Source organism: Anguilla rostrata, chromosome 5 (genome assembly GCF_018555375.3).
Source record: "Anguilla rostrata isolate EN2019 chromosome 5, ASM1855537v3, whole genome shotgun sequence".
Taxonomy (NCBI): domain Eukaryota; kingdom Metazoa; phylum Chordata; class Actinopteri; order Anguilliformes; family Anguillidae; genus Anguilla; species Anguilla rostrata.
The window spans coordinates 16,616,915-16,641,218 of NC_057937.1; the positions used below are offsets into that span (position 1 = coordinate 16,616,915).

A 24,304-nucleotide genomic window follows, 5' to 3' on the forward strand; every position below is an offset into this window, starting at 1 on the left:
TTGAAGCTTAGCTTGAGGGTACTTGTTTGAGCAGTTACCATGATTCATTGGTACTTGAAGCATCCACAATTTAAATTGCCTTGCCCATGTACAATTTTTACAAGAATGAAAGTTTGTCATTGCTGATTTAATATTACAAAATCAGGTCTAGAATTTTAGTGTGTGTAGCCTGCTAGGTTTAGGGCAAGCTTGGCAGTTGGTCTCGATGCTTAACAAGGTGCAGGCGGTTTTGAGAGGCAAGGGTTATTATAATGGGAGAGAGAGAGCCTTCATGACACCAATGGGCAGAGATACTATTATGCTTTCAGCAACTCACTGTTTTGACATCTGTAAAGCACTACAGTTGACTATGCAAAGTATTTGTGATTAGTCTATGCTAAGTAGTTGTGATTAGTCCATCTGTACAAACACTGGCCTAATGCTAAAACACTGTGTTGTAGAAACTGGGCACGTTTGGGCCCCTGCGCTGTGGGGAGATGTATGCCCTGGACCGCCTCCTCAGGGAGGCCCGCGTGCTGGAGCTTATCCGCCAGCTCACTGAGGACTCGCCCTCCCGGATCACCCAGCCCAACAAGGGTAAGTCCAGCGTTTCCCTCTATTGTGATGAGCACTTCTGCATTGTGGGTAATGTAGTCCAAATATGCCCTCACAATCACATTATAATGGATAAGTGTATGCCTTTATCTTATGGATTAATAAACACTTTAAATGCAAGAAAAAAGTCATTGAATGGTGATAAGATGTGTATTTTTGGGGTATCATGAGCAGGTAGCTCAAAGTTCAAGGAGGGTGGGTACTTATCACCAGCTGGGCTAGGAGAGTTTTGTTAAAGTGAGAAGTGCCTGTCTTTACATATGCAGTGACCGCCCATCTTAGCTGTATATCCTACAAAAGAGACGTGACTATTGTCCATCCTGAGTATTAATTATCATTTGCTGTTATTGATGTCAATAATAATGATAATGGTCATTTGTGAGAATGTGCCATCCTTGGTTGCTACAACAATTAGCATACTTGCAGTTATTATAAGCAGAATTTAAAATGTGTTTTATCTTTATGGGCTCATGTTGCTATGGTGACGCTTTCACATATAACACAATACAATTATAGTTATGGGGTTGATTGTTCCATGAGTACTTTCCTTCTTGATTCAGGGAAGGCAATGCAGCTGCAACCATGTTGTAGCTAAACATAGTTGCAAAGCTAGAATCACTGTTATTAGCCAAAGAAGAGGGTACATTTTCTGCTGTACTGGGTGTTTTAATATTAAATGTTTAAATATTTAAGTTTGCCTCCTAATGTCTCTCTCTCTGCCTTCTGTCTCTCTATCTGTCTCTCTCCTCTCTCTCTCCTTCTCTTTTTTCCCCTGGAGCAGTGGTGCCACAGCTAGAGCAGTGCCAGGGTGCCCTGTCGCTATGGAGACTGTGCACAGACGGCGCCGACGTCTACAATGTCTCCACAGAGGTGTTCTTGCGTGCGCTGGGCACGGCCTACGCTAGCCAGCTGCCCGAACACGGTGCCACCTTGGCAGATACAGGTACGACCACGCCCTCACTCCAGGGGGAATGACCATGCCCTCACTCTGTAGGGCACAGGGAAGGTGCCCCGATTAGGAAGCAAGGGGTTCTGGTAGCGGTACTGCAGGGAATAGCAGTCTGCAGTATCAACGTTAATTTGGTTGTAGTTTTACTCATCTCCAGCTGTAGTGGTGGTAAACTGTTAAATGCACCTCCTGTTAGCCCCTGAAAGCATCTGCTAAACTGTAAATTGGATCACTGAGAGAGACGAGGCTCGGACAGAGCTGCACAGGCTGGAGTTTTGTGCGGTTGCGGCTCTATTATGTGAAATGGCAGGATTTCTCATTTTCTGGTGTCGGTTTTGAGTTACTGGTACTCTCATGCATATTTATGAGCACAGAGAAGGGGAGTTCCATGCACCCGGCCCGTTTCGTTTGCGGTTTCAGAAAACTGCTCTCCTCGCAGATGGAAAAACAAACTGTTTTAAAAAAAAAAAAAAAAATGTATTTTCGTTTTCTAAAGTGGGCTGTTCTAGAGGACAGTGCATTGTGGGAAGACGACAGAAGGAGACGTGGCTGTTTCCTGTCGAACAGCTGCTTGAGGAGATGGAGTGTGGAGATGTGGGGCTGAGTGTTTGGGGGTTGGGGGGAGTGTGTGTAGTGTGGCAGGTTTTCTGGTCATGTGACACGCGGTCCTGTCTCCAGTGTTTCTGAGCCTGACGGAGAGGATCCTGGAGCGCAGGCTGCCCCGGCGGGGGGGCGGAGCGGGCAGAGAGGCGCTCACCATCTTCCAGTTCTGGAGCTACCTGGAGGCTGAGGGAGTGATCGCGCTGGACACACACATCACCGAGCTGGCAGAGGAAGGTGTGTGTGTGTGTCTGTTCCCCTCTGTGTGTGGGAGTCCATGTCTATGTGTGTGTGTTAAAACATTATGACATTTATAGACTTTGACATTGAGTAGTTACAAGGTCTTAAGACATCCCTGACTCTGAAAAAATTGGGCCCTTTCTTTTATGTTTAACTGCAAACTCAATTGCAAACAATTAAAATGTCTGAACGTGTGTGATTTGCATTCATACCTTCATACATAAAAGTGACAAATATGTCACTGAGCAAGTCTGTGAAAATTGGTGTGTGATTTTATCCTGTAACGGAGTGTGTCATTCTAAATGTGTGTGTGTTTGTGTGTGTGGGACTGGGTGTCTGACAGGCAGCCATGCTTCTGGTCCTTCACTCATTGTTTGCGCTTGTCTGAATGGAAAGGGCGAATGGGCTTATGCTGCAGTGACAGGGGAAACGTAGGAAATAAAGATGTGATTGACCGTCCTTCAGGCGTACACTCAGTCCATAGACAAACACAAACACTGGTGAATTACACAAGAGGAACCTGTTATAAAATTGACCTAAAAATCTAGGAATTCTCCAGCAAAGGCATTTCATAACAAGAAAATGCAAGACCACGTAAATCCCCCAAAAAATATGTTTTAATATGAAAAGGTCAAATGAAATGAAACAAATGACCTTTGTAATAATGAAACAAGAAATGATTTTGAGGAAGAGTTCCAACAAGAATTCCCCTGTCCTCACTCCATGTCCATACCACCCCCTTCTTTCTCTCTGTCCGCCCCCAACAGTGTGGCTGGTTCAGTCCCTGCAGTCAGGGGACCAGGACACCCTGCTGAAGACCCTAAAGAGACCCCCGGAGTCCAGCCTGAAAAGGGAGGGCCTGCGCGCCATTAGCCTGCTGCTGACGGACCCCCGGGCCAAGGTGTGCGCCGCCGCGAGCTCCCTGCTCCGAAGCCTGGCCGACCAGCCCCGCCACCGCGAGAGGGTGAGACCGCCGACTCCTCCCAGCGCTCGCTCAGCCAATCGGGTTCGGATCGTTCCATTCCCTGCATTAAGCCCGGGGGTGCGCGACACAGGCCGATCCTTTGCGGGATTTCACTCCAACATCTGCTCTAAATGATTTAATTAGCTCAGTTTTATATCACATTTGTGATAGTCATGAGCTAATGCTGCTGGCTGTACATGTATCATCAGTGAATATATTTTACTGTGGTCCCATACAGTTCCCTCAAATGATTGGCATCCTTAATAAAGATGAGCAAAAATGCTATGTACAAACCTTATGAATCATTATAGAACATGACTATAGTTTGAGGGTGCACAAAGTACTGGAAATGGAGGTTACTATCATTTTGATACCTATCTGTTTGGGAAATTAAATCATTACTTATTTTTCAAACAATTTAACTTTTTCTCTGAGCAATTTTCTGACCATTAGTATGAAAGAATATAATTTCCCAAGTTTTTGTGCGTACAGTATAGCTCATTACCCGAGTTGTTTATTTTACGTAGCCATTTTTGCTTATCTATATCAAGGGTGCCAATCATTTTGTAGTGCACTGTAGGAGTGAACCAGCATTTGTGTTATTATGTACAACTATTCAGAAATGAACATATAGGAATGGAGTTTACTCTTTAGTATACTCTGAGGATCCCCTCTTCAAAATTATCAACGCTTGACATCTTTACTGAACACTCTCTGTGGTTGTTTATGTCACTGATGTATGGTAGCATATCTAAATAGGGATAGACATATAAATATTTCATAATGAATCATAGTGATTACAATCTCAACTAAAATTAGTAAATCAGACAAGTTTTTTTTATTTGTGATCTATCTTTGTTGTGTCTGTGGTCTTTTTTGTACCCTGGCCAAATCACCTGTGAAAGTGCAGAAATACAAATATGAAAGACTAAAATGTATTTTAATAACATGCAGCACATTCTACAGAGCTACCACTCTCTGATGTGTGTTTATTTTATTTCATTTATTTAGTGCCCACTCTCTTATCTTGGGAAGTTTGCTGAGCGGTAGCAGATGCTAGTGCAGAGCAGTGCACTAGTACAAAGTACAAAACACAATTTAAACAGATTAAAAGTTATGAGAGCAAACATGAGAGCAAAATCATTACAGCACACAAACATCTCTAGAATTGATCGCTGCTAACTTACAATAAAGAGCTTTTGCAAGTTTACTTAACCATCACCCTCTCACTCTCCTCACTGTCTCTCTCTCACACACACACACACACACACAAATAAATGGTTTTATATATGTAACATGGCCTGGAGCTGAATTCTGACCGTGCCAGTTCCAACTGTATCCAGAAGCCCCATAAACTGGCATATCCAGGAAATATCATATCATATTCCCCTGGGGAGGGAAAGTTGGGGGTTTTCCTAGTTTTACTGCACCTCATTTAACTTCAAAATTTCACAAAGTGTATTGTTATTATTATTAGTATTATTAGTAGTAGTATTCACTCCTGAGAGAAAAGAAGCAGCAGGAGAGTATGTGTACATCGTCTTAAACACAGCTTACATACGCACATGCACACGCAGTTGAGAATGTGGAGCACTGCTGTTGTTTTGTGTGTGCAGTCTGGCGTGTAACCTCGTCTGTGCTCCCTCGCCCCGCCCCCAGGCCCTGGTGAGCTGCCTGGAGCTGCTGGAGGACGGCAGCGTCGGCACACGAGTGTCCGGTTGCAAGGCCCTGGCGTGTCTGAAGGTCAGTGTTGCCGCGGAGCTCGCTGTGGGGGTGGGGGGGACGGGGGACGGGGGGGGATTCCTGCGAGAGGCGCGTGTGCATTCGAGGTCCGTCCGGGCCAAGTACGCAGAGGAACAGAGGGGTCCGAGAGGGCCCTCGCACTCTGTTTGGAGGGCTTTCTCCCCGAGCCGGAGTACACTTGCCCCCTAAATTCAGCTCGTTTGATTGATGAAAGCTTTTTTTAGAGCTCACAAAAAATGCGCTCAAGTTTATTTGTACATGGTGACCTCAAGTTGGTTGCAAATTAACTGTGGTCTGCTGCACAACTGGCGAGAAAGTGATCTGCACTGATCCAATCTTATTCCAAGTAGCAATACACCGGATGCACGTGCAAAGGACGTGTATGAGTTGATGACATCATTAGCAGTGTACTATCTAAACCAGTTAGAAGATACTTACGATTTGATGGCGTGAAAATGCACGGACACCGGTGTTCAGCAGAATTTGTATAGTGTGAAAACAAAATAACAGTGATTTTGGGGAGGGGGGGAATGACGGACAGTGCACCAGTTCAGATTCTGGCGAGCAAAGTAGGACAGAAAATGACCTGGGGGGGAGGGGGGCATTTTTGAACCTCAAACAGCAGAATCGGCGTGGGGAGGACATGTGACCCGAGTATAAACATCTCCCTGTTTTCTGTGCACTGCAGGCCAAAGAGAGCATCGAGCAGCTGGTGTACCTGTGTCGGACGGACAAAGAGGACGTGCGGGACATGGCCAAACAGGCCCTGCTGGCTCTGGGTAAGAACGGCCAGATTTGTTAGTTACTTAGCTATTTAACATGGATGGTGTACAGCTTACAAAGCTGTACCTAAGTTAGCTATTCAGTTAATTAACATATGAATCCTACAGGTATATACAGCACATATAATCTGCGTGTATAAGAGAGGGGTTGATGGGAAGGCGGGGCGGGTGGTGAATGGAGAGGGTAGGGGGAGTGAATATAGAAGGGAAACATATACAGGTATGGGAAATGGGATGTTACATGGGACAAGGAAGGGGGAAAGGGATAAATGGGGGTATGGGTGGTGTTGAGTGAAAGGGGATATATATCTGGGGGGGTAGGGAGCTAGATGAGAGGGGGGTGGAGGTGGATATGAGGTGTAGACATGGATGGAGCATGTGAGGGAGGCGGAGGGGGAGGTAGGGAGAGCCAGTCTGACCCCCCCCCGTTCTCTCTGTTCCGCACAGGCGAGGAGGGAAAGCTGGCCTATCGGCACGTGGAGGAGGTGAAGGACGGCGTGCCCCGCCTCTTCGCCCCGGGCAGCATGGCCAGCACCGCCTTCTGAGACTGCAACCAGCCGCCATTCCCATGGAAACGACCATAACCATGCCAACACGCGCCAGCACAGCCACAACCAGACCTGCTGTTCGCACACACACACATGCACACGCGCATATTCAAACACGCTCATAGTGAGTGCAGTTAGACATACACGGCCGTGAAGTGTGGGATCACAAACTGACACACAGGCACACAGCCAGGGTGAGTGTTGCTACACATGCACAGCCATGAAGTGTGGAATCAAGAAGCTGTCTTACACATGCATGCGCACACACACACACACACACAAATGGTTAGAGTGAGTCCTGTTAACACGTGCACAGAAAGGGTGGCATTACAGACTGAGACACATGTACACACACAGCCAGTGAGTGCCATTACACATGCACAGCCAACAAGTGTGGGATTAGACACAGGGAGACACGCGCAAAATTGACAGTGTGGCGGCAGTTTCCGTAAGAGGGACATGAACTTGTTTCATAATATCAATGAAGATGAATATACGTAAATGTCTATCTATATATAAGTGATAATTCTGAATATTTCTGTAGAGCTGTGACACTGTGGAGGAAAGACAGAGTTTTTACTGCCTTATGTAGTGGCCTGGTGGTTGTTGCCTTTTGAGCTCACCAGAGGGGTCCCGCGGAAACTGATGTAGGGGTGTCTCATTGAGCTGTGAGCGCAAGCACTGATTGGATGAGAAGAATGAAGACCTGAAGAATGGCTGGACTGAAAGAGGCATATGTGGGATGGGAGGGAATTTAAGAGGGCATGACATTTTGATGTGGAAGAGATGGTCCTGTTCACTTTTTTTTTTTTGTTTTTGAGTTTGAACTATGACCACCTGCTGAATTTTTGGGTGGAACTGGTTGGCTTCTGGGTGCACAGTGCACGGGCACGTGGCTGGGGGGAGGGGAAGGAGACTTGGGGACGGGCAATGCCTGTCCCCGAGTTTGTGGGAGGAAGTGGAGGCGTTTTCCTCAAAGAATCCTTGCTTTACAAGGACCTCGTTTCAACAGTCTGGGGATTTTGATCATAAAATGTGTTCATTATATTACAGTGCCATCATTCCATACTATTATTATATTTGCTTTATAAAAACGTATCTATATTCCACTGGAGGTGTAGACATTTTCTTACTGTGCTGTAATTCAGTTAGCCATCTTTAAATCATTAAAGCACAGACCTATATTTGGTGCTTACACATCAATCACCCACATTGCACATCCAGAGGCTTATGCCACTAGCGATATAACTGAAGACTATTGATCATTTCTGCTGTAAAGAGTGGGGGGAGGGTTTTTTTTTTTTATTACTGTGGGAATCTGTAAACTGTGGCAGACGCCATCTTTTAGTGATGGGGAAAATGGTATTGTCCCCTTGGAAGACCACAGGATTGGCGTTGGTTAATATGCAGTGTGACATCAGATTGCCCAGGTTCTGGTGCATTCTAAGAGTGCTGGTTGCAGGAAGACAAAGTGGTTCCTGAGAGAACCTGGAATTCACTGAACACATTCTTAAATTGATTCTTCAGTTTTGTTCTGTTGGACATGGAAAGCTTGGGCAGTGGATGCCTCTTCAATATTTAAGTGCCTCAAGTTACAGTGGAGAGTGTTTTAAAGAAATGAATAAATGAAATAGACATTTGTATTTAAGAGTTGCTGTGGAAACAGATAAACTGCAGCAAAGATTTAAGTATATTGTTTTATTTTCCATATGACTTACAGATTGTGCAGCATAAGATACAAATGATTTACTATTGAGTTTTTTTTTTCTACATAATGTATATTGTCTGACAGGAATCTTGCCTGATGTAAAATGTAAACAAAAATTATAAAGATATGTTGGAAAAAACTATTTGTTGATTTGTCCATTTTTTTCACAACTATTTTGGGATTTAATATGGAATTCTCAGGATCTGAAACTGTCTAATGCACTTCATTAGAAATATGTACGAAACAATATATATTCCTCTAATTTACAGTAACTAAAAAAAAAAAGAGGGATTTATTAGATTTGTAGCACGCACACAGCACACCTCACACAAAGGATCTACTCTACAAGTTTATTGCCAGCCCCTGTAGTGGCTCTTGTTTCCCTGGAGGAAACTGTTGCCACAAACACCCCTCCCCCAAGGAGGCAGTCAGTCTGTTCGTTCAGGTGTTTGTTGAATAACTGGCCTAACCTAAAGAGATTCTATGCTGGTAATAACAATTCCAGAATAGAGAAATAAATGCTTCTGGCCAGGCTAAACAATATTTGCACTCTAAACTTTCCCATTAATACAAAATAAACAGATGAACAGAGGATTGTTGTAGGATGCCCTTTCCTGAAAGTGTCCATGCGGGAAAATAAAATTCCATAACAACATATCCAGTTAGGTTTTCTCATTCCATAGACCGAATATAGGCTATAAATAGGCAAATATTATGATAATAGAGCCCACGCACCCCGTCCTCTTTTTTTGAAAAGCAAAATATGGTCACCAATTTCTGCCAACACGTGCATTTTTGTTACGTACTGTGGGTGGCTTGGCTTTCAAATGTCTTTGCAGATTGAAAGAAGGATCTCGAGGACAAAGGGGACATGATCATTATTAAAACAACCCACCCCTAAAATGACCTTAATTTAACAATACGCAATTATTTGGGTAGCCAGCTACTGTATAAACATTACTTATGTTGGTTATGTTTCAGAAAATCAACTTGCCTGTATAACTAACCCTTTGTTGGAGATGAATAATGACGCGCATGGCTCAGATCAGTTTGTTTTTCATAAGACAGGCATGCTGTTTCCCCATTTCCGGCAAGACTACCGCGACCCAAAATTCAAAAGTAGCGCCCCAACCGGCCAATCCCCACAATGCTCTTCGTCGACCCCCTCCCCCTCGCCACCACCCCCTGGCCACCCTCCAATTCCGCTGGGCGAACCTCTCCGCGCAGGCGCATTTCCCGGCTCTAGGCCGCCATTTTGTGCAGAGCCTACTCTGCTAAAGCGGGAGAGGATTAAAACCACCGGAGGAGAAGGGCGCGTTTCTACATCATCGCAGACAGAGCACAGAACGGACCCCGGACTTTCATTCGAATTCGACGAGAAAATAAACAGACAAAAGCAGGTAAAACGGCGCTACTTCCCAGAAAAAGGGGGGATTTTTGCAGGAGCTTTATTCGGCCTCTAGGTGTCACGGTGGGGCTCCCGGTCCTGGCGGCTGGCGGGGGGTGTTTGTCTCCCTCTATCGTTATTGAAAATTTAGCAAAAAACACTTATAACCCAGAAGTTCGAGACAATGTTGATGTATTTGGGCTGTTTATGTCAACATTATTTGTTATTTCAATACGGATGGATTTTTAAACGGTTCGTTAATTTGAGCGCATGTTTAGGCCAGGCGTCCATTTTCTTTTTCCTTCTTTGTTTCCTCTTTAGAGAGCGAGAGACTCGCGGTCCCAGGAATAGCTGGCTAGCTAATTGATTCCAGAGTGCAGCACACAAACATTTACCGAACAGCCACTGCCTCGCACTCCTGCCAAGATATCACCAGCGCAAAGGGAACATTTGCCATGTTATGAACGTAGCTAGCTAATATTTCCTGTATTTAAATGCTTGTTTTCCGCATCGTTAGCTAGCTAACCCTTCCCGCGCCGTCCCTACTGCAAAACGAATTCGATATGTACAGCCCCGTCGGCCTCACAGATTGTTATAAAAGTTTTAATATATTGACCAACTGCTGTTTTCGTTCGTTATTGAACTGCGTATTTTTATTGAGGAATGGATGGAAGTTTGATTTTGAAAATCGATCGATGCCTGGTTAGCTGCTTGCTAAGTCAGGAAATAGCCTAACACTCTAGTAACAGGCTAGCTAGCCATCGACTTAGCTTTATTACTGGTGACAAAATTGCATCAAAAAATCGAAACAAGAGAATTCCTGCGGTGCTCATTGCTCAAGTTGAATATATAAAAAAAATAACCACACAATGGTTGTTATCTATCCTACGAACCGATTTCCCTCCACCTACCCCAAGCTGGTCTGGTGTTTACAGTCTTGCAGCTTAGTCACCGCTCACGTATTCAAACAGACCACCTTTTCCACCTACCGAGAGAGGGGATAAAACGGCAGAGAGCTCCCTCTACAATCCGGCTGCTAACGTTACAAAAACACGATTTGCTGCTCACGAACAGAACGGTGACGAAAGTTATCATTTCTAAATTCTTGCCGATCAGATTGGTTCTCTGAACATGTATGAATTAATTTTTATGGTGGCGGTTTCCACATTTGCCTCAGTGCAGTTGTGGCAACTGCTGAATTTAAACTAGTTTGGATCGCATCTATTTTTACGAATTAACTCGAAGGAGTACTAACTTAATACAGTAGCGCAACCGAGTTCCCCACACCTTCGTATAGTTGTAATCCGTTAGTTATTGAAGTGTGGGTTAGATGGAGATCTGAGGTGATTGTATTGCGCAGTACTGCATTAGTTTTCTTTTGCTATAATAAGACAGAACCAATACAGAATGGGTTTATTTGGTCCCAACTAGTTATATATCAGTTGTTAATTTTGCTAGCGAGGGAACCTCCCCGCCCCTTCAGAATAGCATGACGTTACGTAAGCGAACGCACTTTTTAACGTTTATCTAGTAAACCGCGGCTAAAGTCGCATAATGGCGGGCTAAATGCTCGCGTAAACTTGAGTCCCAAGATGTTTTTTGCACGCAGTGTTTTAAACAGTCAACCGGGTGGCTGAACATGGGACCGAGGAGCATACAGTTACCATAAAATTTCGAACCATTGTTTTTCAGTGAAGATTTTTTTTTTTGTGTATATCTAGCTGGGCTGGTGCAAAGGGCGATCGGTTGTTCAGACGAATTTCACTTAACTTGCCCGTAGATAAACGCTTGTCAAGACAAGTTCGGCGTCATATTGTTTCCCGCTCCCAAAGCATTGCGACACTTAGAACTTCATGGTGTTATTTCGCAGCTTACACCAGCCATGACTTAAGAGTAAATTAGACCGTGAGCAAACGAGAGATTCAGATTTCGTCATGCATCAGCACTGAACCGCTAACACGTGTTAATTACATGACGTCCAAATTGTGGTTTCTCAGGTAACACGTTGCCAACATCGCTTGCTGAGCCAGCTAAAAATTGAGTGACTGGTTTTTCTCTGACTTGTTTGGTGTAGAAGTAGCATTTCAAAACCAGTTCAACATGCTTGTTTTCAACAGGTTGAGGTGTAGATAGCAGCAGTCAGCAGAGTTCAGGCAGGTCTTTGATTCACCAGATGCAGGGAGTTGAGAAGACGCATGTCTAAAGATGAAGTTTCCACTGTTGGTACAGGTAAACCCATAAACAGTGTGCAGGGACTTCACCACAGGAGGTTCACAACAGTTTTGCTCCCTTCTTTACAGTACACAGTCAGCTAGTTGATTTTAAAAGATGTCGGACTGATTTTGTTACTGTAGGACATGGTCCCAGATCCGCCTTGCTCAGGGGGCGTAGAAATGTTCTTTGTAAGCCCATTTAGCGTTTCTGTAAAACGTCAGGTCTGTATTATGAATGCACAGCCGTCATGTTAATTTTCCTGGAGCACATAGCGCACTTTGAGCTGAAGGAAGTACCACATCATACATGTAGTCCTGTTGATGAAAGTTGGCTACTCGTTTGACTAGCCTATCTTCGCTTAAGAAAATGACTCACCGGCCTCAAATTAATGTCAGGTACCACAAATCAAATACGAAAACGGGACCGGGTTGCGACTCATGCAAAGCAGTCCTGCAGCTCACAGCAGTTTAGCAAATACAGAGAAAATGCAATGGTTATTACCAACGAGGAGTAGTTTTTTGTCCAACAGGAATAATTGATATTGAAGGAAGCCCTCTGGGTTTCATGCCCCCAAGGAGCTGGGTGTAGTTGATTGTATTTTATGCCTATACTTTGTCATTTGAGTATGTCATCATGTTCATACATGGTTTACTCATGCATGTGGGCCATGCCTATCTGTTCATGCATCTAGCAGACATTTGAAAACCTTGAGTAGTCACATACAATCTGGGCTGTTTGTTCAGATTTTACTAGACTTTCACATTTTCATTTCACAGATAGTTAACAATTATCTTTGCAAGTGGAGAGATTAGTTAGGTGTGGTTTTGAAGTGGCCAGACTCTCAGCATTTAAGCAGGCGATTGTGGGAGATGTGGTTTTGGGCGCTAATCTCCCCCGGGGTGGCTGGCAGGTCATACCCATGGAGGGCGAGCCGACCGATGCGGTGGTGGACGAGGGGGGCGACGCCTTCAAGGCCAAGGAGTGCAAGACGTACCAGCGGCGGCGCGAGGGCGGCCCCGAGGAGGACGACGAGGAGGCGGTGGGGGCGGAGCTCCTGCAGCAGGCCCAGGCCGCCGGGATGGAGGTGGGGGCCGAGCAGCAGGCCCAGGGCGAGGTGGGCGTGGTCAGCGTCAACAGCGGCGTGGGCATGATGGTGATGGAGCAGCTGGACCCCACTCTGCTGCAGATGAAGGCCGAGGTGATGGAGGCAGGCGTCGGGGTGGGCGTGGCGGGCACCGCCCACGAGGCCACGGTAACCACGGTGGACGACACGCAGATCATCACGCTGCAGGTGGTGAACATGGAGGAGCAGCAGCTCGGCCTGGGCGAGCTGCAGCTGGTGCAGGTGCCCGTCTCCGCCGTGCCCGTCTCCGCCACCACCGCTGTGGTGGACGAGCTGCAGGGCACCTTCGTGGACGCCACGGCCATGCCCAAGGACGGGGAGCCCGTCATCTGCCACACCCTGCCCCTTCCCGAAGGATTCCAGGTGAGTGACGGGGGGCGGGTTACAATCTCAGGCAGAGTTCTACTGTCTATACATTGCAGTACATTTATGTCTTTTTATTCACTTATGTCATATGAGAGCTCATAAATGCTTCCACTTATGCAATATGTCAATTTATTATGCAGGGGTGGTTAGTCAATTGCATCTCAATTCTGGGAATTAATTTGAAATATGAATTTGGGAAAAATGCCCATAATGTTCCACAAGGGTGTTTCGCAAGATGAATTTCTGTTAGTTTGAAACGCAGCCGAATTGAAATGGAAATGACTCTTCCATGTCTATAAGACCATAGGATTCCAGCGTTTTATTACTGATCAGGCGTTGCTTTCTGCTTGTTTTTATTTAACGATTCGTCTGAGCTTCAGCACTCAACACAATGCACTTTATGACTAGGGATATTAAACTCCACCCCTGGAGGGGCTGCAGGTTCTGCTGCCTTTTTTTTGTGGTTTCATCTCAATCGGCAGCCAATTTTTATCTGGAAAGGAAGATGTTTACTGGTTACTGGCGTGCTCAGTTAAGCACCCAGGCACTGAAACGCACCAAAAAACCAGCAGGATAATATAAACCTTTGCGTGAGTGGAGCGTGTGTTTGAGTGGTCACGAGCGGCTCGCCCCCCCCTCTCCCAGGTGGTGAAGGTGGGCGCCAACGGGGAGGTGGAGACGGTGGAGCAGGATGAGCTGCAGCCGCAGGAGCCCCCCGAGCCCCAGAACGAGGACCCGTCCTGGGCCAAGGACCCCGACTACCACCCGCCCAAGCGGACCAAGAAGACCAAGAAGAGCAAGCTGCGCTACGACACGGAGGAGGGCAAGGACATGGACGTGTCCGTCTACGACTTCGAGGAGGAGCAGCAGGAGGGGCTGCTGTCCGAGGTCAACGCCGAGAAGGTGGTGGGCAACATGAAACCGCCCAAGCCCACCAAGATCAAGAAGAAAGGTAACGGTCCTGCCGTGACTTCTGCAGTGTTTTCACAACGTTTCCCACAACCCTCTGCGGTCCGCAGCCGTAATGAGAGCTGGGACCTTGAGTGGGGGCCTGGGGGCAAAGAACAGAAAAGTTTGCACAAAGCAGTTGTGAAATTTTGATGAGCAATTTAATGTGAAAACACTAATGGTGTCGGGGGGGAATTTATCCAGTAGGGTCGGGCTCCCTAAATTCTGATGTAATTAGTTGAATTTAATGGTCGGTTTAGTAGCACCATCAAAAACCGGCTAACCTTGCAGACTGTCAGGACCGGGGTCGGAGAGGCCTGCCTTCTGGCATTCAGTAACACGAGCCCCGTCGTCATGGCAGCAGGGTGCGAGTTTACAGAGTGAGCCGGAGCTGTAGCTCCTTGTTCTGCCTGGCTGAGCTTTGCCGTAGAGCACCGTGGTGAACGTCACACCGCGACGTGGTTGAGATTTGAACCCCGAACCCTCGGATTCGAGGTTCACTGCTTCGACCGCAGGCGCACGCACGCGACCGTCTCTGGCCGTCATGGCTTTTAGCGGTGATGTGAATTGCCCGGCGCGTGGGTGCGTGTTATTAACGGTGTTGTTAATCGCTGGCGTTGGCCCCCAGGAGTGAAGAAGACATTCCAGTGCGAGCTGTGCAGCTACACGTGCCCGCGGCGCTCCAACCTGGACCGCCACATGAAGAGCCACACGGACGAGAGGCCGCACAAGTGCCACCTGTGCGGGCGCGCCTTCAGGACCGTCACCCTGCTGAGGAACCACCTGAACACGCACACGGGTACGCACGCGCGAGCCGACGCTCTCGCCCTGAACGCACACGTGCACAGAGTTCAGCCCACATACGCACATACTTACACCCAGGTGTATATGAATGGCCTCCTCACTAATACACTCAGCCTGAACACAGACACAGACACAGACACACACACACAGGTTAGCCCACATACGCCCACATTCAGGTGTATATGAATGACCTCTACACTAGTACACTCTCATAGACGTATGCACATTCGCTAACACACAGGCTCAGTCACCCTGAACACGCACAGGTAGCACTGAAGGCTTATTGAAACGCACGCCTGCTGAGGTCACGCTCACCCGTTGGTCCTCCCGCAGGCACCAGGCCGCACAAGTGCGGGGACTGCGACATGGCCTTCGTGACCAGCGGGGAGCTGGTCCGACATCGCCGCTACAAGCACACCCACGAGAAGCCCTTCAAGTGCTCCATGTGCGACTACGCCAGCGTGGAGGTGAGCGTCTTGTCTCGCAGGGCCCCTACGCCTCTTCATTCAAGTCATGGTTTTGGGATTGGCCTCCAAAGACCAGAGATAAAATCTACTGCAGCCAATGTCTGATGCCCTGTTGCTTTGGCCCCAGAAGAATTTTTAAATATCTTTTTCAAAATGCATTCTGGCCTGGGGGCAGCATATATAGTGAAATGTTTTATTGAGTGTTGAAGACCTGAGAACACTGAACAGCAGAGCTTACAGGCCGGGCCTACGCTTCTGCTTCAGCCTTTGCCACTTTGGTTTCGTAGTGAAGGCTGCTCTCCTGCTGCTTCTTCATATTTGACGGGGCCCCTTCGAGCAGCTGAATGTGCTCCACTGGTAGTTCTAAAACACAAGTGATAATGAAAGCAATTTTTCCAGCGATTGCCTGCTTTGTCCTTTGGCTCAAACCTTACTGGAGCACTTATTCATTTCTTCTGGCTCACCCTGTCTGTGTCTCTCTCTTATTCTCTCTCTCTCTGCCCCCCCAGGTGAGTAAGCTAAAGAGGCACATCCGCTCTCACACGGGCGAGCGGCCCTTCCAGTGCAGCCTGTGCAGCTACGCCAGCAGGGACACCTACAAGCTGAAGAGACACATGAGGACCCACTCAGGTGAGGCGGGAGACCAACCGGGACGCAGCCCACCGGCTTGAGCTCCACTGCAAAGTGGAACAAAAACCCTCCAACACACTCTTTAGCAATAGCCTCGGGTATAGCCTTTTCATTCTCTTCAGGTGTATTTTGGGAGAGGGGGGTGTTTGGTGGTGGAGTGGAAAAGTGGAACTGTTCTACCTGTGAGCAATATTGAAACTTAGAACCCTCTTTATAAAAGAAGGCGAGTGGGCGGTGTGGAGAAGCAAGAGTGGAAATCTTCAGTGTCCCCTCCTATTCCTGTCAGTAACCCTGATCCAGGATCAGTGCTACAGCCCTCACCCACTCCAGTCATTTCCTGAGAATTTATCTGAGGTCAGTCCCACAGAAGGATAAATGAAGCAGGATATTGGTTAGAAATGCAGGTTCCTTCCTCTGTTTGTCTCGAGTTGCTTGGTTTTCTGAAACCTTCTCCCGATTTGCTCTCCTCAGGCGAGAAGCCGTACGAGTGCTACATCTGCCACGCCCGCTTCACCCAGAGCGGCACCATGAAGATGCACATCCTGCAGAAGCACACGGAGAACGTGGCCAAGTTCCACTGCCCCCACTGCGACACCGTCATCGCCCGCAAGAGCGACCTGGGTGAGCGACCGCCCCTGGGAGCTACGCCACAGCGCTCGCCTTAAGTGCCTGTACTTAAGTGTACTGTGCGTGTAATGCCTAACGCTTGTAGGAAGTTCAAGTGTATTAAGTGTTCTATATATAATAACAGTTTCTGCCCAGCTATGGAGAATAGCAGTTTCTTTTTTTGAACATTGCTGTCGCAGCAGGCAGTTGCATACTGCCATCCAGGTGGGGGGGGTTGGTGTGTATGTGTTTGTGTGTGTTAACCCCGCCCCCCCGTAACCCCCCCCCCTCCCAGGGGTGCACCTGAGGAAGCAGCACTCTTACATCGAGCAGGGCAGGAAGTGCCGCTACTGCGAGGCGGTCTTCCACGAGCGCTACGCCCTCATCCAGCACCAGAAGTCCCACAAGAACGAGAAGCGCTTCAAATGCGACCAGTGCGACTACGCCTGCCGGCAGGTGAGGCTCCGCCCCCGCCCCTCCCCTCCCAGAGCAGACGGGGAGGGCGTGTTTTTGACATCACGCAATAGCAGCGTTAATGCTAAAGATAAACATAACAGTTAGGGATAATGTTGACAATAGGCTGTAAAATGGCAGAAAAGGCATCCTTTTTGCTGCCAAGTGGACTTTTAGTTTAAGCGACCTTCTGTCAACAGAAGGTTATGGATACCCACCTACGTAATTTGTAAAAAAGATTTTTGATTTCCAGGAACTCGACGGTGTTTGATATGAGTCAGGTCGGCATTTAAATTCTGCGCTTGTAATCTTCTAAGGCCGCGTGCATTCGGTGGAAAATGAAGACTGTTTGCGTGCCTAATGAACCTTCAGGACTGCAGGACCTTAGAGGGCGAGAGAGAGCGTGCGCAGCGTTGTCTGCGTCGGGCTTGTGTTTGGTTTTATGAAAGGAGGTAGAGTTCAGGTCTGGTGTACTACCAGACATGAGGATTTATACACTGCAGAAAACTGTAGGTGATTTATTTCTGTAATAAAACTGTAATGTGTATTGAAACCACATTTGAAAATATTGCTTTGGACTGCAGAAAAGGCATTCCAAGGTTTCCATTGTGGTCGCCAAGAACTCATACAAAATGACTAACAAAGGCAAAAGTAAAAAAGAGCAAAATGAATCATGGTTTGGAGTTGGCCTGACATGTCAAGTGGAACCGTTTCTCTTGTCCCTGGTTTCCCCAGGAGCGCCACATGGTGATGCACAGACGCACGCACACCGGGGAGAAGCCCTACGCCTGCAGCCACTGCGAGAAGACCTTCCGCCAGAAGCAGCTGCTGGACATGCACTTCCGCCGCTACCACGACCCCAACTTCGTGCCCACCTCCTTCGTGTGCACCAAGTGCGGCAAGACCTTCACCCGCAGGGTACGGGCGCGGTCCGCCTTAAATTCACCTGGAGGGGTGGGGAGGGAGGCCTTGGCGACAGCGCTGTGCTCTTTGTGTAACGGGCAGGAGTGCATTTAGCCTTACACGGGATATTTTGACATTTAGATAGATTATCATGTCTTTTTAGGTGGATTGGTATTATTCCCCAGTAATAGGGTTCTCTGTAGTTCTGCATTAGCTGGGAGGGCCCATATTTCAGAGGAAAAGTGTCCTGTATTTCCCCACGCCCAGATTAGCTGCTCTTAATGAGTTACTATGACACTGAGAAAATAAACGCCCATGGACCCATAAAACCTAGAACTTCCTAAACTAGGCTAGCCCATGTAGTAATTAACCTGATAGCACAATTTGGATTACTGTTGAAATGGCGATTGGCCCATGGACATAACCATAGTCTGTGCTGCTTTATGATTACCTTGCACCTGAGCAGGCGCGGGTGCGTTTGGACGTGTGCGTGTTCCCTGATGGCGTGCTCACGCGTGTCTCCCCAGAACACCATGGCGCGGCACGCCGAGCACTGCACCGGGCCCGACGCCGAGGGCGAGAACGGCACCACGCCCCGCAAGCCCCGGGTGGGGAGGAAGAGGAAGATGCGCTCCAGGAAGGACGACGACGACAGCGGTGAGAGCCGCCGCCACGCCTTCGCTCGGCGGGCCTGGCTTACCCGGGCGGCGGGGTTTGTGTGCTCTGAGAGGTTTTTGGAGCAGACTTGTGTATCTCAGTCTTGTTTCGGGCTGCCTCTCACAGTGGTGTATTAGCGGTGTGATACAAACTGAAATTGCTTTGTTTTTTGGCTGCTATGATAGCAGAAGCTAGTTACGGCTTTTTAACACCTTTGGTGCCCATTTTGACATTCATAGCGCAATGACAGTGATTTTAGCAGGTGGCATCTTGTGCAGAGCGGCTTACAGTGTGTGCGGTACACGAGTGCGTTCACTTGTATTGTAAATGGTGACTAACACTGTTTAGAGCTGGGATCTTAGTCATATCCTGGACGTCTGTCAGTTTCAAGCATGTTCAGTTTAAGTAGGTGGCAGCAAATTGAAAGTAAACTGCTAGACACCGTGCAGTCCTCTAGGGTTATCTGTGATCCCTGTGTTAGAGTTTCATGGTTTGGGGTAAGTGGCAGTGGACTGCCTGGTAAAATGGGTGAAGGGTGACCCCTCTCTGAGCCGTGTCACCTGACCCGTCCTGCCCCGCCCCTCGCAGACGAGCACGGGGAGCCCGACCTGGATGACATCGACGAGGAGGACGAGGAGGCCCTCCTGTCCACCACCGAGATGGAGCTGGAGCAGGCGCCGCCCACCACCCCCGTCCCCGCCCCCATGCCCCCGCCCGTCAAGAGGAAACGAGGCCGACCGCCCAAGAACCAGCCCAAACCCGCCCCACGTAAGGGAGACTGCGTTCTTTCTGCGTCCAGGAGGGTCTCCTGCCCTACACACACACTCGACACACACTAGCACTCACACACTACATACGCGCACGCATACAAACCTTACTCGTGCTTCATAGTGCATCAGGAAGGGTTCCTCCTACACTGGTCTAAAATGACAGAAAACTGCAGTTTAGTTTAAATGGACAGCCCCCACCTCTGAGGACAGAATGGGGCTCATCAGTTCTTCCTCTGACTCTTAGTTTAAGGCAGTTTTAAGGTCACAGGCTCTGTCTCCCTTTGGCATGGGTCAGTCTCTTGAGGAAAAAGCCTGCAGTTCTTTGCTCTCTGTGCCCCTCAGACTGCCGCTCGAGTTGAGGTCTCTCTCAGAGAGGGCTTTTTGAAGCCAAGCGCTGAGTAACATGGAATGTGCTTGAGTTGGAAGGGAGCCTAGGAGTAGTAATGAGTTCTCTGGGAGGATCCGTTTTAGCATACGCAAGGTGAAATGGGCGTTTGTTTTGGATGCTGTTTTGCATTTGGATTCGACCCTTGGTAAATTTACGGGTCTACATAAGTGCGGTGTTTTAAGACTGCTTCCTCGGAGTGCAATGCTACATATTGTGTTCACTGAAGCTGATACTGTTCCTAGTTCTCGGAAACGCACAATATAAAGGGAGCTGTCAAAAAAGTACAGAGAAGGGCAACAAGACTGGTTCACTGTCAGACAAGCTGTAGAATGTGATTTTCCCAGTTTATTGAGGAAATTGTTCAGCAATAAAACCAAAAACTATCAGCTGTCAGTATGTGGGGAAAACATTTAAATTTACCCTTTAATGCCTCAGTCAAGAAATTAGTCATCAGTAATCGATAATTTCCAGTGTCTGAAAAACCAGTTCTTTCCCGATTAGCCGGGGAGAAATCTCTGACCTCCCCTGGCTTCTCTCCCCCTCAGCGGCCGCCATCATCCGGGTGGAGGACGAGAGCACGGGCACGGTGGAGAACATCATCGTGAAGAAGGAGCCGGAGCCGGAGCCGGCGCCGGAGCAGCCGGACGCCCAGGAGGAGACGGAGGTGGAGACGGTGCAGCTGCCGGCCGTGGAGGCGGCGCCCAACGGCGACCTCACGCCCGAGATGATCCTCAGCATGATGGACCGGTGATGCGGCGTGCCGGGGGGGCGGGGCACCGGCGCAAGCTCCGCCCCCGTCTGTCCGCCCCTGCCCAAACTCGTCTCCTCCATCCACCTAAACACACACACGCGCGTACACACAAACACACAGAACACACACAATACACACTGTTCACCTTAGTTGTATATGTCTTGGTCCCTCTTAATTTTGGTTGAAATATACTAGGGATATTTTGGGAATCACTTTTTGTTTATTCAGTTTTATAATATTATTTTTTATTTTATTTTATTTCCGCTTCTTTCTCCTCCTATCCTGTTCCTCCACAGGTAACGGTCAGCCCTCCCTATCTGAGTGCTGTGAGACGTCTTTGCCCCATACATATAAATTCTATATTTTTACCAGATAAATGCGTGTAAGAGAGTTACGGTGTAGCGATGATGGATCCATGTTCTTGTCTCTGTGGAAGACTTGCTCACACACAGTACACGTGTGGCGGGGAGGGAAGATTTGTTTCCATTTCGGCAGCGAACCCGACTCAGCAATTACGCTTTGCCAGCTAGTGCGCTACGTTCATAGGACGCCGCTACATGGAGAGAATGTTTCTGATCACGTAGCATGCTTTAACTGCTGTAAAGGAGGGGAAGGAATATTTTTAATAGTATGTAATACACAAACACACACACACCTTCACAGACGCGTACACACACACACACACCTTTTCCCCACCCCACTGCCTTCAGACCTGTCAAAGGGATTGTGTTGCTGATGTTCACAACGCCTTGCATCGCTGTGTTTGATCCGACTCTTTTATACACCGAGGATTATGAAGTTTTAACGAGACGACGAGGAAGCGCTAGCTATCCAGCCAGAGTAGCGATCAACGACATCCGCCGCGACATTTTGAGGCCTGCGATTATTATGTTGTACAAAAAAGAAAGCAATCTCGACTAGTCTCGCTTGTAAATATATCTATTTTTTTTTTCCTTTTTGTTTAATTACGTACATTTTAATCTTTTTTTCTAGTGATTGAAGACCTTGTAAATGCTCAATGGCATTTTAACAGTAGCTTTGGAGATTCTGCCGTTGAAAAGCTGTCCATCACTATTTCCGTCGTGTAAATGTTCAGAACTGCTATAAAGGAAAATCATGTAGGAAACACGCCCTCTTTTTCCTCCGTTATTTTCTCTGTCCTTCACTGCTTGCATATTATCCAATCGGGGTGTTTTCGGAGCGCACTAACCCCAAGCCGATTGGTGGTTGAGACGCCACTTTGCATGACATGTACAGTTAACCCCCTACCTACCCCCCCACTATTCCTCTTACCAGTTTTTCTATTCAGGGGTGTTTAAAGTAAAATCACAATAGCCACCAAGGTAAACCGTTTTACGATCGAATTTAAAAGCAGGGGAGTGGGTGGGGGAGGGTCTATAAGGTCTTGTCTTTTAAACAAAACTACTGCGTTTGAATTTCGGGGGGGGGAGCCATTTTATTGAGCGGGTTCAACAGGGGGTTTTAACTGTAAACGGGCAGGACCACGGTCTGAAATTTCAATGTAAATCAGGAGGGGTGGGGGTCGTCAAGGAGACAGAAGGATGCTTGTACAAAGTTTGTCACTCCTTTAAAAAGACCATTTTTGCTGATTCAGAATGAATTTTCTTTTTCTGTTAATGCATTCAGTTTGCTTTTTTTTTTTTTTTTGGTTAAGCTCTTAAAAACTCTTAGGTTGAATTTTTTGTACTTAGCTGTACCTGTGTGAAATTTTACAGTGATTGAAAGCCAACATATAGAGATTTATTGGGGTGGGGAGGGGGAAGGGGTGCTCCGCAGAGGCCGGGGAGGAGAATGTATTGCTGTACAGCTAATAAAAAAGAAATTGACCTAACCCTGTGTTCAGACTCTTTTTTTTCTTTCTCTGCCTCTTTTCCATTGTATTGTACAACCCAATAAAAGAAACCCCCTGGAGGTGGTTTGGTGTCCATGTTTGGTGTTCTCTCTGGAAGGGAACTGGGGGGGTGCATTTGGAATGTTTTGCTTGAGAGATTGGGGCTCGTTCAAAGCTGCAGGTTATGGCAGCACTCTGGAACGGGCATTCTCGTACCGTTCGGCGTGAGGTGGCGGCCATCTTTGGGGTGTCCATTATGGCAGTGAAAACAACATGCCGCCACAATGGCGTGTCCCTACTGCAAGGGGGCCTGCTTGTCTAGTTGTCCGGTTTGCAGAAGATGGGCCAAAAAGAAATGGGTATTGCTTTGCTGTTGGAATATTCCAACACAAAAAAATGCCAGAATTTTATGTTGGATACAACATCTGAAAGAACTTAAAGCGGGATGGATGCTGTGTTTTCCTAGAGCAGGGGGGTGGGCAATGAGGGCCTTCCATGTCTGTTTCTGCATTTCATCGATATTTCCATTATATATTTGGCCCAGTGTGATCTGACACATTTGATTTATTTCCTGATTGGCTTATGAATAACAACTCAAATCGACTGTTCTGGTAGTCTGATCTGATTATCTTGTGCTGGTGTATATACAGGTCATTAAGCCAGGCTAATTGTTGCAAATAAAAGCCTGTACCTACAGGAACAGTAAAGCTTTCCCTTGGAACTAGAGCTCTGGAGAGGGGAACTTCTGGAACCTGGCGCGGCTCCAAAGGGCAGTGGTCTAGCTCCAGATGGGTGGAGTTTAGTGTAACGCTAACACCCACCCTGACCATCTTCTTTGGAGCTTGGCCACACCCTTTGTAGCTTGGCCCCTCCCATTTGGGGCAGCTCTTTGTGTCAGGAATGACACAGCTCTTTGAGAATCTGTCCAGTTTGAGAGGCGGTCTGTTCATGGGTAGCTGATCAGCTCAAGGGCGATTTTCTGAGTGAAGGACGGAAAGCACTTCATCCAGAATGTCTCATCATGGTGTCCTGAAAAAGAGAATGGGGTACAGTTTCACTCTCATGCAGCATCTCTGTATAAAAGACCATAATATTTCTTCTGTCTCTCGAATGTGCTGTACATGCACAGGATATGCTGTCAAAATCCACAGTTAAGGACAAAATGCATTTTTACACATGGTTGAAACCTGGTGAAGGAACATCTTGGTGTTTTAATAATGGCATCATTTTTTGGAGAGCTGGGTTCTTCGATTTCCATCCATCCATCCATTATCTGTACCTGCTTATCCTGAGCAGGGGCCGGGGGGTGCTGGAGCCTATCCCAGTGTGCATTGCATTGGGCGAGAGGCAGGAATACACCCTGGACAGACCGCCAATCTATCACAGGGCACACACTCCATTCACTCACACACTGGGCAATTTAGAGTCTCCAGTTAGCCTACCTGCATGTCTTTGGACTGTGGGAAGAAACCCACTCTGACACGAGGAGAACATGCAAACTCCACACAGAAAGGCCCCAAGCCGAGATTGGAACCCACAACCTCGCTGTGAGGCGACAGTGCTACCCACTGCACCACCGTGCCGCCCCGGTTCTCTGATTTCCAAATACAGTGGTCTGATGTCAGAATGTGTGCTGCTTAGACTACTGAAAATCTTGAGTTTTTGAAAATGTGACGTGTGCTTCCAGTACCCTTCAACATTTAGTTATGACCTCTTTATATGATACAGTATTTTGCATGCATTGAATTTTTTTCTAACGGTGAGTAATTCAACATGCAGGAAATGGAAAACGAAACTGCAGTGTGCAACAGTTTAAAGCCTGTTTTGCTGAATCGTAAAATTGTTTCGGTGCTCACT

General features: G+C 47.5%; 2 protein-coding genes across 7 annotated transcripts in view; both read left to right on the forward strand.

Annotated features, from left to right (window-relative positions):
• Positions 1–8,270, forward strand: part of ripor1 (RHO family interacting cell polarization regulator 1) — a 92,226-nt gene extending 83,956 nt beyond the window's left edge. For all 5 annotated transcript variants that reach the window (XM_064335404.1, XM_064335403.1, XM_064335402.1 and 2 more), the window contains 7 exons: positions 441–576; positions 1,376–1,537; positions 2,222–2,380; positions 3,151–3,347; positions 5,007–5,090; positions 5,779–5,869; positions 6,320–8,270. In XM_064335404.1, coding sequence (XP_064191474.1) covers positions 441–576; positions 1,376–1,537; positions 2,222–2,380; positions 3,151–3,347; positions 5,007–5,090; positions 5,779–5,869; positions 6,320–6,417 — 927 coding nt within the window. In that variant the 3' untranslated portion in view covers positions 6,418–8,270. The remainder of the gene's footprint in view (positions 1–440; positions 577–1,375; positions 1,538–2,221; positions 2,381–3,150; positions 3,348–5,006; positions 5,091–5,778; positions 5,870–6,319) is intronic.
• Positions 8,271–9,333: 1,063 nt separating this feature from the next.
• ctcf (CCCTC-binding factor (zinc finger protein)) lies at positions 9,334–22,447 on the forward strand. 2 transcript variants are annotated; one of them, XM_064335406.1, is made up of 13 exons: positions 9,334–9,528; positions 11,633–11,744; positions 12,640–13,215; positions 13,864–14,170; positions 14,795–14,965; positions 15,304–15,437; positions 15,947–16,067; positions 16,539–16,688; positions 16,969–17,129; positions 17,862–18,044; positions 18,557–18,686; positions 19,275–19,454; positions 20,390–22,447. In XM_064335406.1, exons 2-13 carry the CDS (start codon positions 11,721–11,723, stop codon positions 20,593–20,595), a joined length of 2,343 nt encoding a protein of 780 aa, XP_064191476.1. In that variant the 5' UTR covers positions 9,334–9,528; positions 11,633–11,720; the 3' UTR covers positions 20,596–22,447. The 2 variants fall into 2 exon arrangements, with proteins under 2 accessions (XP_064191476.1, XP_064191475.1); XM_064335405.1 differs by lacking the exon at positions 11,633–11,744 and having other exon boundaries at positions 9,335–9,528.
• The last annotated feature ends 1,857 nt before the right edge of the window (positions 22,448–24,304 follow it).

What these genes read in the sequence shown, in the direction of transcription:
- ctcf (XM_064335406.1), top strand. Translation starts at nt 11,721, where the DNA reads ATGAAGTTTCCACTGTTGGTACAG. An exon ending in AGTTTCCACTGTTGGTACAG is followed by an intron (nt 11,745 to 12,639) that starts GTAAACCCATAA and finishes GGTGGCTGGCAG; the next exon opens with GTCATACCCATGGAGGGCGA. An exon ending in CACCAAGATCAAGAAGAAAG is followed by an intron (nt 14,171 to 14,794) that starts GTAACGGTCCTG and finishes GTTGGCCCCCAG; the next exon opens with GAGTGAAGAAGACATTCCAG.